At 43.0% G+C, this 12,926-nt stretch overlaps 1 protein-coding gene across 1 annotated transcript in view; it reads left to right on the top strand.

Moving 5' to 3' along the window:
• The window catches only part of LOC124606254 (ATP-dependent translocase ABCB1-like), a 129,751-nt gene that overhangs the window by 80,747 nt on the left and 36,078 nt on the right, over positions 1–12,926 (top strand). Inside the window, exons 12-13 of the mRNA XM_047138230.1 lie at positions 5,447–5,551; positions 11,099–11,260. Coding sequence (XP_046994186.1) covers positions 5,447–5,551; positions 11,099–11,260 — 267 coding nt within the window. The remainder of the gene's footprint in view (positions 1–5,446; positions 5,552–11,098; positions 11,261–12,926) is intronic.

The following is a 12,926-nucleotide window of genomic DNA, read 5'->3' as shown; positions in this document are numbered from 1 at the left end:
TACATCCCACAGTGTTGCTTGTCTGTTAGCACTGACAGCTCTACGTAAACGCCGCTGCTCCCGGTCGTTAAGTGAAGGCCGTCGGCCACTGAATTGTCCTTCGTGAGAGGTAATGCCTGAAATTTTGTCTCGGCACCTTATTAACACTGTGGATCTAGGAATACTGAATTCCTTAACGATTTCAGAAACTGAATGTCCCATGCGTCTAGCTCCAGCTACTATTCCGCGTTCAGAGTCTGTTAATTTCCGTCATGCGGTTATAATCAGTCGGACAGCTTTTCACATTAAGCACCTGACTTCATATGACAGCTCCGACAATGCATTGCCCTTTTATGCCTTGTGTACGTGACACTGCCGCCGTTTTGATATGTGCGTGTTCCTATCCCATACGTTTGTCACCTCATCGTATTACGATGTTCAGGCTATTGTCATCAGATTTGTACTAGAGCGTGCTGAAAAGTAATGCCTCAGATTTTTTATAAGCTCTGAATGCTTTTTAAATAAAACAAACAGTATTAACATTCTACAACTTTATGCTTCATATCTACCTATTTGCAACCCCCTGCCGCTACAGAGCTCCTATATGTAGCGCGTAACATGGCAGTGTCTGATGTAACTACGTCGGTAAGTGAGAAACACCGTTCTGCAATACTGTTCTGCAATTGGGTTTCGAATTGGAACAGTTCGTCCACACATGGAACAGCCCCTCCTTCAGCGTGACAATCTCAGGCCACACACATATTCTGCAACGTCTGCAACAATCTGACGCCTAGTGTTCACTGTCAGGATCATCCTCCAACTTGGCCTCATCTGAATTTCATCTGTTTCCAAAAATTAAAGAACACCTTCGAGGACTCCACTTTGATATTGAAGAAGGAGTGCAAACAGAGTTGAGGTCGTGGTTCTGTCAACAAAGTCAAACATTTTCCTCTGATGTCATCAACAAACTTGTTTCTCGTTGGGAGCCATGTGCCCGTCACCAGGGTGCCTATGTTGAGAAACAAGTACGTAGACGCCAAGAACAAAAAGATAGTGTTAATAACGTTTATTTTATTCAAAAAATTTTAAGAGTATTCACATAAAAATTTGGAGGTGTTGCCTTTCAGTTAATTAAAGTAACACAAAAAGAATAGTTTGTAAGTGTGCATTACCAGGCTACAAAGATAAAAAAAACTAAAAATTTCTCCCATAAAAACTTAGCACTCGTACAACAAACATCAGTGTAGTTACAATAAAATCTCTTCCTAAGCGAGATATAAACTCCGAACACTGCTCGGAAGTTTACAGAAATAAGTGTTAGCTGACAGGACGTGCCTGGAGCGTTTATTTTTCGGTTTATACACCGGTAGGAACTTGTCCTTGTGAGTTTTCGCGTTATCTCTAATCATATCACAGTCTACAAGAAATCGTATTCCAGTATTCTTTTGAATTAAGAATCTTTCAAGGATTTCTTCAGCTTAGAATATCATAGACAAGAGAAGAACTGCCTTAAGTGATGAGTCCTGTTTCGTCGTATTGGGCCCCGACACCAGTGAAGACGTGTCTGGAGACAGTTTTTAGTCGCCAGGCTTTTGACTGGTTTGCTGCTCCTCTCCACGGGTTCCTCCCCTGCACCAACCTCTTCATCTCAGAGTAGCACTTGCAACCTACGTCCTCAATTATTTGCTGCGTGTATTCCAATCTCTGTCTTCCTCTACAAACTTCATCTTCTACAGCTCCCTCTAGTACCATGGAAGTTATTCCGTGACGTCTTAAGAGACGTCCTACCATCCTGTCCCTTCTTTTTGTCAATGTTTCCATATATTTCATTCCTTGCCAATTCTGCGGGAAGTCCAGCTAATTTTCGACATTCTCCTGGAGCATCTCATCTTAAATGCTTCGACTCTCTTCTGTTTCCTTACCACACAATGTTGTGCTCCAAACTTACTTTCTCAGAAATTTCCTCTCAAATTAAGCCCTGTGTTTCATACCAGTAGATTTCTGTTGGTCAGAATGCCCTCTTTGCTAGTGCAAGTCTGCTTTTGATTTCATCCTTGCTCCGTTCGCAATGGGTTATTTTGCTGCCTAGGTAGCAGAATTCTTTGGCTTCATCCGTTTCGTGATCACCAATCCTAATGTTAAGTTTCTCATTTCTGATATTTGTGATTACTTTCGTCTTTCTTCTGTTTACTCTCAATTCACATTCTGTACTTATTTAGACTGTTCATTCCATTCAGCAGGTCCTGTAATACTTTTCACTTTCACTGAGGATAGCAATGTCATTAGCGAGTCTTGTCATTGATGTCTTTTCATCCATAATTTTAATTCCACTCTTGAACCCTAGTTTTATTTCCGTCATTGCTTCTTCAGTGTATAGACTGAATAGAAGAGACAAAGGACTACATCCGTGTCTTACAAACTTTTTAAGGCGAGTACTTTGTTCTTGGTCTTCCACTCTCACTGTTCCCTCTCGTCTCTTGTAATCAGTTTGTATTACCCTTCTTTTCCAATAGTGTACCCATATTTTTCTCAGAATTTCGAAAATCTTGCACCATTTAAATTTTCAAATGCTTTCTCCAGGTTGACAAATCGTATTAAAGTGTCTTTAGTCTTACTTCCATTATCAACCGCACCTTCATAATTGCCTCTCTGGTGCCTTTATCTTTCCTGAAGCCGCACTGATCGTCCTCTAACGCATTCTCAATTTTCTTTTCCATTCTTCTGTTTGTTGTTTTTGTCAGCAACTTGGTTGCATGGGCTGTTAAGCTGACTGTGCGACATTTATCGCTCTTGTCAACTCCTTCAGTCTTCAGAATTGTGGTATGTCGCCAGTCTCATACATTCTACACACAAACGTAAGTAGTTGTTTTGTTACCTCTTCCCCAATAATTTCAGAAATTCTTATGTAATGTTATCCATCGCTTCTGTCTTGTTTGATCTTAAGTTCTCCAAAGATTTTTTAAAGTCTGATTCTAATATAGGGTTCTATATCTCTCCTATATCGGCTACTGCCTCTTCTTGTATCACGACCTCAAATAAGTCTTCAGCCATATAGTCCTTCAATGCACTCTTTCCACCCATCAGCTCTTTCCTCTGAATGTAACAGTGGAACTACCATTGCACTCTTAATATTACCACCCTTGCTTTTAATTTCACCAAAAGTTCTTTTAACTTTTCTATATGCTGAATCAGTCCTGGCGACATTTTTTTTTTATAACTTCACTACTTTCATGCAGCCATTTAGCCTTAGCTTCCTGACAGTTCCTATTTATTTCATACCAAAGTGACTTACATTTCTGTGTTCCTGAATTTCATCAAAGATTTTTGTACTTCCTTCTTTCATCGATAAACTCTAGTATTTCTCCTTTTACCCATGTTTTCTTCGCAGTTACCTTATTTGTACCTATGTTTTTCATTCCAGCTTCTGTGATTATCCTTTTCAGAGAGGTCCACTCCTCTTCAACTGAACTACGTGCTGAGGTATTCCTTGTCTCTCTATAGCCTTGAAGATCTTCGCTCATATCTCTCCATCCTTAGTACTACTTTGCGCATTGATTCTTCCTGACATGTCTCTTAAACTTCAGCCTACTCGTTATCACTACTAAACTGTGATCTGAGTCTATATCTCCTCCTGGTTACATCTTACAATCTAGTATCTGATTTCAGAATCTCTACCTGACGATGATGTTATCTGAAATCTTCCCGTATCTCCCGGCCTTTTCCAACTATACCTCCTCCTCTTATCATTCTTGAACAGAGTATTCGCTATAATTTGCTGGAATTTTTCCGGAACTCAATTAGTCGTTTTGCTCTCTCACTCCTTGTACCAAGACCATATTTTCCAGTAACCCTTTCTTCGTCTCCTTCCTCTACAGCTGCATTCATGTCCCCCATGGCTATTTGATTTTCATCTCCCTTAACGTACTGAAATACCCATTCAATATCCTCATACATTTTCTGTACCTCTTCATCTACCGCTTGCGACTTCGGCATGTATACCTGAACTATCGTCGTCGGTGTTGGCTTGCTGTCGATTCTGACGAGGACTACCTTAACACTGAATTCTTCGCAGTGACTCATTCTGTGCCTTACATTCCTGTTCATAACGAATCCTTCTCCTGTTATACCATTTTCTGCTGCTGTTCATATTAACCTATACTTATCCGACCAGAAATCCTCATCATCTTTCCACTTCGCCTCGCTGACTCCCACTGTATCTAGACTGAGCCTTAGCAGATTTTCTGGCTTCCCTACGGCTCAGGCGCAATACGGCCTGACAACCAGGAGTGATAGTCTGGAGTGCCGTTTCACTTCAGAGCATGATACCTTTGGCTGTCTTTCGCGTCATCCTTACAGCACAGCGGTACGTCGACGGTACTCTTCGCCCCCTTTTGTTGCCCTTATTGGTAAGCCATGCTGGGGTTACATTTCAGCAAGGTATTACCCGCCCGCAGACGACGAGAGTTTCTACAGCTTGTCTTCGTACTTGCCAAAACCTACCTGGCGAGCAAGGTCGTCGGGTCTCTCCCCACTTGAGAAAGTTTGAAGCATTATGGACAAGGTTTGAGGATCATCTCGGTATTCGGACGATCTAAAGCGCCAGCTGGACAGAATTTGACACGATATCCTCCAGGACGACATCCAAGAATTCTGCCAGTCAATGCCAAGCCGAATAACAGCTTGCATAAGGGCCAGAGGTGGAACAACGCGTCATTGACTTGCTCTCTTGATGAAGCTCTTACTCTTGAATAAATCATCAATTTTTTACTGAAACTGTAGTCATTGTTTGTCTGTACATGTACGTCACATCCACCGATCCCCGTCCCATTCGGATAATTCCTTCTTGGTGTGTCTTTGTTTTTTATATCATAAAGATATACCATATTGTGGACATTAAGCTTGTACGGCCTTGATTCTCACCACTTATAGCAAATCCTACACGTTGGAGAACGAGATAAAGGTAGTGCAATTCAAAGCACACGAAATCCGCACTTAGTGTGTCTTTATACCTCGCCAGCGCTTAATAACTCGCGTTAAAGTAATTGATTTGAAAACCATTTTCTAATGAACAGCTTTCAAGTTCTCTTCACCGTTCTTGAGCATCTAAACTTCCATCAACATTGACGTGCCTCCCGCCTGTTCACAAGTCTTTTAACAGATAACATTAGTTCCACTTGTAATGTCTTTTAAATAATGGTAAAGAGGACTTCCTCCTTTAAATATTGTTTGTAATCATATCGAACAAATGCAAAGCAGGATTAGTGTAGAACTAAAGCCTCATGCACGTGTATATTACTTACCATAGGACTGTCAAACAAAATGTAGGAGATACTAAGAGATTTTAATGTGTCTTTTTACTTTTCTGAATACTAATTATGTAGGCATAAAGTAAATTAGTGTTTCAAGAAGAGAAGATTAGCGGTAAATTTTCTTCAGTGACTCCTACAAACCGTTTCCCTTCTTTCAGGTCCTTTCTCACCCGGACCCTGCTGTTGTCCGCAGTCAGACATACTGGTACTGCGCCGTGTTCATCGTGACAGCGGTCATCATGGGCGTAAGCTCTTTCCTGCAGGTATGTTCCAAATCTATGCTCCGATACTCCGCAAGTGGCAAAATCATATAAGTAACTAGAAGAAGCGTAGGAATAGAGTGGCCACTGGTAAACTTGTTTTTACGTAAAATACCTCTCTGTCTGTAAACAGGTATTTCGAACGATAACGAGTGTGTGTCGAAATAGGAGTCGCTATCAGTTTCCTGTCTTCCCTTAAAATAGTTTCCCATTTGTGGGATAACATTCTGCGTAATTGTTTCTGTTTGTGTGACTTCATTTTCTGATTATATCCACTTACCTAACATTATCATAGTCTCGTTGTCTGAACTGCAAACTTATCAAGTAAAACTACATACTTTTTTTCTTTTTTGTTTCCTAAGCCAGCAGCCTTCGTCCAGTTGGTAAATTTTCCTGTGTTATCGAACATGTTTTAAAAGCGACGCTGCCCTCCCTGCCCAGTTTTCTTTTGACAAAGCACATATGTTTTTTCATGGTGGAAACGGAATCAACAAGAATACAACCATTTTATTTGCATCTGACGAAATCTGTATGTCTTTTCGTCTGAAGCTTGGACTGTATGGTGGAACTAGTTCCAGGTATCATTACTCCTCAAATGGAACACATTTGCAGTCGTGTACTTCGCATCAATTAATTTTTGTCTTAGGTCCTCCGCAGTCCCACGAAACAAAGATTCCCTACAGTCGGTCATTTCACCTTGTCAGTGCTACTTCACAGCAACAAGATCGTGTACTCATCTTCCGTACTAACAATAAGTCACTACTAGCCTTACACGCCTTCATGCTTCAGTAAGAGAGGGTGAGATCGTTAGTATGAAGCGACGCAGTGCCACTGTTGTCAGACTTGTTATACTCGCGGAACTACAGCGGGAACGAAGGAAGCCCGTTAGTACTGATGCAGAGGCTCCTTGATTTGTGAAGTATGCACCCGCAACGTAAGAGTCGTTCCCGCTCCGGTTCTGATCTCTAGTACCTCTCATTGTGCGCGTCGTTATGGATGCTTCCCATTCGATTCTCCCATAGAGCGCGGGAAGAATGATAATTTAAATGCCTCTGTGAGCATTGAAGTTAGTTTAAACTTGTCTTCGCTATCCCTACTGGAGCGATAAATAAGCAGGTTGTAATATTCTCATAGATTCCTCACTTGAAGATGGTTCTTGATAGTTTGTAAGTAGGCTTTCACGCGAAAGTTTGCGCTTAGAGTCTGCAGTACAGTTTTTTTTTAACCACTCTCATGGGTGAAACAAACAAGTGACCATTCGCACTGCCCTTCATTGTTTATGGTAATATCTCCTATGAGTCGTATTTGGTGCGGGACCCACATGCTAGAGCAATATTTCAGTATGGGTCGCATAATCATCTTGTAAACAAACTCTTTTGTAAATTGACTGCATTTCCCTAGTATTCTACCAGTTAAATGTAGTCTACGATCTGCCTTTTCTACGAATGGGCGCATATCACCATCCTTTCTCCGCAAACGTTACAGCCGGGTATTTGTATGACTTGAGATATATCAGTCGTGACTCGTTGGTATTTTGTATTTAAACAAAGTTGCCAATCCTTGCAACGCCTTGAAACGAAATGACAATAGTGATGAATGTTTTTGCAGATTTTCCTACAAAGTATTCTGTGAATGCCTGTGCTTGAAAACTACCCACCGACACACAAGCAGCTGTTCGTGTGTAACCCAGACAAATACTCACAGAAGATGTGCAAATGCACGCTGATAAATTCAAAGTTGAATATCACAAATTCCGCCACCGACTACAAGGGGCATTAGAATCCTCTTGAAAACACCGCGTGTAACTCTTCTGAGGTCGTGTGTTCGTTATTTTATGGGGAAACACTATTTACAATCCGATTAATTCGTTTCTTGTGCTTATCTTCTCTTTTGTGAACTTCGTCCTGCATACATACTTATGTGTCTACAGCCTACCTTGGTGCTGAAGAAACATGAGCACTTCTGCAGGGGATGTCAGAGTTAGAAAATGTTTCTCCTGACGAGTAGAACTTGCAGTTGCCCCATAGTACTGGAAAAAAACAGCCTTTCTTGTAGCCAAAGGAACCTCGTTTTATAAAATGTCAAAATAATGAGGCTATGTAAGATGATGCGGTAACACAACAGCCCCGGTTAAGTGATTGTCTATCATACCACACGACATATATACGGAGACGTGATCTTAAAAATGTGCATCCACAAAGGCAAGTCTGTTGCCGTCGGACCACCAACGTGAGTTACGAGTGATCATGCAACGAGTGAAAGCATCTTCATCACTAAACAGTCTTAACTGGATTAGTCGCTGATTTGCAATTAATCAACTACATAATTCCCATCATCTACCTTTATCTCGATCTCCAACGTGTAGGATTTGCTATAAGTGATAAGGATCAAGGCCGTACAAGCTTAATGTTCACAATAATCTTGCAGGTTGAACACTGATATCTGCAAAAATCCTATGCTGTTTCGTCGAAAGGCTACGTTATATCAACTGAATAACACTCCGTTCATTTTCACGATCCGATGAAATATGTATTTTCGGCACTGCATGGTCTCCAGAAAATTATTCATAAAACTGTATCACATATTCTCTACAAAACCAAGATAACAAGAAATGCTCATCACGTCTTTCATGCGACACCCTGCGTCGATGGAAACAGCCGGGTTTGTTTTTCGTTGCAAACAAAATGATTTTTGAAAGTGATATTGTACGTTCCCAAGTTAGTCTAATGCGATATTCGATTTATCGATATGTGTTCAGGAACAGTAAGACACAAAGAATACCCAGTACTGTAGCAGCGACAGCACCGCCGCGGCCCGCGGTGGCTGTTGCCACCATGCAGCAGCGCTGTTCCTAGTGTCTTACTGTTCCTGTTAACACACATCTATAAAACGAATATCGCACTAAGCTAGGACGTCGTATGTGATACATGACGAGCGTAGCTTGTTTCGGCTGACTCCAGCAACACATTGCAAAAACGAAACTGCAAATATCTGCCGAATAACCAGAGAAAATGTGCCTAACAGCCCCTACGAGACACCCGATGCTTACTCACACACACACACACACACACACACACACACACACACACACACACACTATATACACACATCAAAAAAAAAAAAAAAAACTGCATCACCACAGTTCCCAGAACTCCTGAAGATAGACGTTGACTGTGGATATTGTATCACAGACACATTCCCTCTGACTGTTCAGAGATGTCACTAAACACGACCAAAGACGTAAACAACCATGCATGAGTTGCGCCTATTAGACAGCGGACCAGTTCCAATCATTCCACGAGGATCAAATGGTTCAAATGGCTCTGAGCACTATGGGACTTAACTTCTGAGGTCATCAGTCCCCTAGAACTTAGAAGTACTTCAACCTAACTAACCTAAGGACATCACACACATCCATGCCCGAGGCAGGATTCGAACCTGCGACCGTAGCGGGCGCGCGGTTCCAGTCTGTAGCGCCTAGAACCGCTCGGCCACCTCGGCCGGCATTCCACAACGAAGGAAGTACGCGGCTCGTGTTGTCTGTAGTTCAACCATGCCTAAACGGTCAATACCGCGGTTCGATCGCGCCCGCATTGTTACTTTGTGCCAGGACGAGCTCTCAACAGGGGAAGTGTCCAGGCGTCTCGGAGATGGAGGAGATATAGAGAGACAGGAACTGTCGATGACAAGCCTCGCTCAGGCCGCCCAAGGCCTACTGCTGCAGTGGATGACCACTACCTGCGGATTAGGGCTCGGGGGAACCCTGACAGCAACGTCACCATGTTGAGTAATACTTTTCGTGCAGCCACAGAATGTCGTGTTACGACTCAAACTGCACGCCATAGGCTGCATGATGCGCAACTACACTCCCGATGTCCATGGCGAGATACATCTTTGCAACCGCGACACTATGCAGCGCGGTAGAGATGGACCCAACAACATGCCAAATGGACCGCTCAGGATTGGCATCACGTTCTCTTCACCGATGAGTGTCGCATATGCCTTCAACGAGACAATCGTCGAAGACGTGTTTGGAGGCAACCCGTTCAGGCTGAACGCCTTAGACACACTGTCCAGCAAGTGCTGCAAGGTGGAGGTTCCCTGCTGTTTCGGGTTGGCATTATGTGGGGCCGACGTACGTCGCTAGTGATCATGGAAGGTGCCGTAATGGCTGTACGACAAGTGAATGCCATTCTCCAACCGATAGTGCAATGATATCGACAGCATATTGGCGAGGCATTCGTCTTCATGGACGACAATTCGCGGCCCCACCAAGCACATCTTGTGAGTGACTTCCTCCAGGATAACGACATCAAATGTTCAAATGTGTGTGAATTCTTAAGGGACCAAACTGCTGAGGTCATCGGTCCCTAGACTTACACACTACTTAAACTAACTTATGCTAATAACAACACAAACAACCATGCCAGAGGGATGACTCGAATCTCCGACAGGGGGAGCCGCGGATAACGACATCTCTCGACTAGAGTGGCCAGCATGTTCTTCAGACACGAATCCTATCGAATATGCCTGGGATTGATTGAAAATGGTTATTTATGGACGACGTGACCCACCAACCAGTCTGAGGGATCTACGCCGAATCGCCGTTGAGAAGTCGGACAATCTGGACCAACAGTGCCTCGATGAACTTGTGGATAGTATGCCACGACGAATACAGGCATGCATCAGTGCAAGAGGACATGCTGCTGGGTATCAGAGGTGTGTACAGCGATCTGGACCACCACTTCTGAAGGCATCGCTGTATGGTGTTGCAACATTCAATGTGTGTTTTCATGAGCAATAAAAAGGGCGGAAGTGATGTTTATGTTGATCTCAATTCCAATTTTCTGTACAGGTTCTGGAACTCTCGGAACCGAGTTGACGTAAAACTTTTTTTTTTCTCTGCGTCTAACAGACTTCCATCAAACACGTCACATAGTTTACTATCTGATGTTCTCTGCACGGTCGTAACTGCAGCACTAAGACAGTGGAATACACCTGTCGGTATCGACTAACCGTTTGGCATCAACATACCCACTCTTCAACGGCTGACCTAACGGCTTGCCAACCTATAATCATACTATTCTTAACAGCTATAATTATTAGTTTGCAAATGCAGTAAATACTGATGTAAAGCTGTTCAGCAGTACACTGCCCTCAGTCACTAATTAAAATATCTGCTGTTGTACCCCTAACACTGAGAGAGAGGTTGTTGTAGTCCTTCGCTACTAACTAGGAACAATACTCCTCTTACTCAATTAATTCATTTCGTTTCTAGAAGAATAATGGTTGGACGCAATTCGTGGTGAGTTACCATTTGAAATGGTACGCTCCCTGCAACCGCAATTGTGAGACATTTAAGTGGAGAAACAGTGCAGGAGGTAAAAGTTGATACTCTTTTTGGTGTATCGTAACAGTTGTGTTCCCATGTGAAGCCTCCATCACAAGACAAGAACCATCTTGACGCCCGTAGACTTAGCTGATTGCACCGTTACACTCATTTTGAGGAAATAAAAGGCTGTGATTTCAAACATGTTGTACTTGCTGTAGATGTACACCTTCGACGTCGCCGGGGACAGGCTGACGTTGCGACTGCGCAAACTCACTTTTTCGGCGATGCTGCGGCAGGAGGTGGCCTGGTTCGACGACAAGAACAACAGCACCGGAGCGCTCTGCGCCAGGCTGTCCACGGATACTTCTGACGTGCAAGGGGTGAGCTACTGTTACTGAAATCATAACTCAGTATTCATTATGCAACTTCAAACAGCACTCAAAAAGAAACGTTGTACGTAAGGAAAAGTGGTACTGTGTGTAATAATCCATTTGCAGGTTGTTTCCGTAAGAGTGAGCAAGAATGTAACAAGACGTACGGAATGCTCTACTGAACAATTTGAGGTAGGTGTCGGGGTCGGAGGAGCCAGCTTAAGGAGATATGGAAGTAAACTTGTGTACTGCTTTGTCTAGGATTACTGTTTTCCAGCTTATCTACAACTAACATGCGTACATGTTTTCACGAACTGTACTGTTTATTTACGTATACATTCTTTATTTCGTGAAAGAAACAGCCGTGTACCGCAAGTCTCTAGAGGAACGGAGGGTTCCAAATGATTGGAAAAGAGCACAGATAGTCCCAGTCTTCAAGAAGGGTCGTCGAGCAGATGCGCAAAACTATAGACCTATATCTCTTACGTCGATCTCTTGTAGAATTTTAGAACATGTTTTTTGCTCGCGTATCATGTCATTTCTGGAAACCCAGAATCTACTATGTAGGAATCAACATGGATTCCGGAAACAGCGATCGTGTGAGACCCAACTCGCCTTATTTGTTCATGAGACCCAGAAAATATTAGATACAGGCTCCCAGGTAGATGCTATTTTTCTTGACTTCCGGAAGGCGTTCGATACAGTTCCGCACTGTCGCCTGATAAACAAAGTAAGAGCCTACGGAATATCAGACCAGCTGTGTGGCTGGATTGAAGAGTTTTTAGCAAACAGAACACAGCATGTTGTTATCAATGGAGAGACGTCTACAGACGTTAAAGTAACCTCTGGCGTGCCACAGGGGAGTGTTATGGGACCATTGCTTTTCACAATATATATAAATGACTTAGTAGATAGTGTCGGAAGTTCCATGCGGCTTTTCGCGGATGATGCTCTAGTATACAGAGAAGTTGCTGCATTAGAAAATTGTAGCGAAATACAGGAAGATCTGCAGCGGATAGGCACTTGGTGCAGGGAGTGGCAACTGACCCTTAACATAGACAAATGTAATGTATTGCGAATACATAGAAAGAAGGATCCTTTATTGTATGATTATATGATAGCGGAACAAACACTGGTAGCAGTTACTTCTGTAAAATATCTGGGAGTATGCGTACGGAACGATTTGAAGTGGAATGATCATATAAAACTAATTGTTGGTAAGGCGGGTACCAGGTTGAGATTCATTGGGAGAGTGCTTAGAAAATGTAGTCCATCAACAAAGGAGGTGGCTTACAAAACACTCGTTCGACCTATACTTGAGTATTGCTCATCAGTGTGGGATCCGTACCAGGTCGGGTTGACGGAGGAGATAGAGAAGATCCAAAGAAGAGCGGCGCGTTTCGTCACTGGGTTATTTGGTAACCGTGATAGCGTTACGGAGATGTTTAATAAGCTCAAGTGGCAGACTCTGCAAGAGAGGCGCTCTGCATCGCGGTGTAGCTTGCTCGCCAGGTTTCGAGAGGGTGCGTTTCTGGATGAGGTATCGAATATATTGCTTCCCCCTACTTATACTTCCCGAGGAGATCACGAAGGTAAAATTAGAGAGATTAGAGCGCGCACGGAGGCTTTCAGACAGTCGTTCTTCCCGCGAACCATACGCGACTGGAACAGGAAA

This window comes from Schistocerca americana, chromosome 3 (genome assembly GCF_021461395.2).
Source record: "Schistocerca americana isolate TAMUIC-IGC-003095 chromosome 3, iqSchAmer2.1, whole genome shotgun sequence".
In the NCBI taxonomy this organism is placed as follows: Eukaryota; Metazoa; Arthropoda; class Insecta; order Orthoptera; family Acrididae; genus Schistocerca; species Schistocerca americana.
This window is presented reverse-complemented; position numbering and strand designations above follow the sequence as displayed.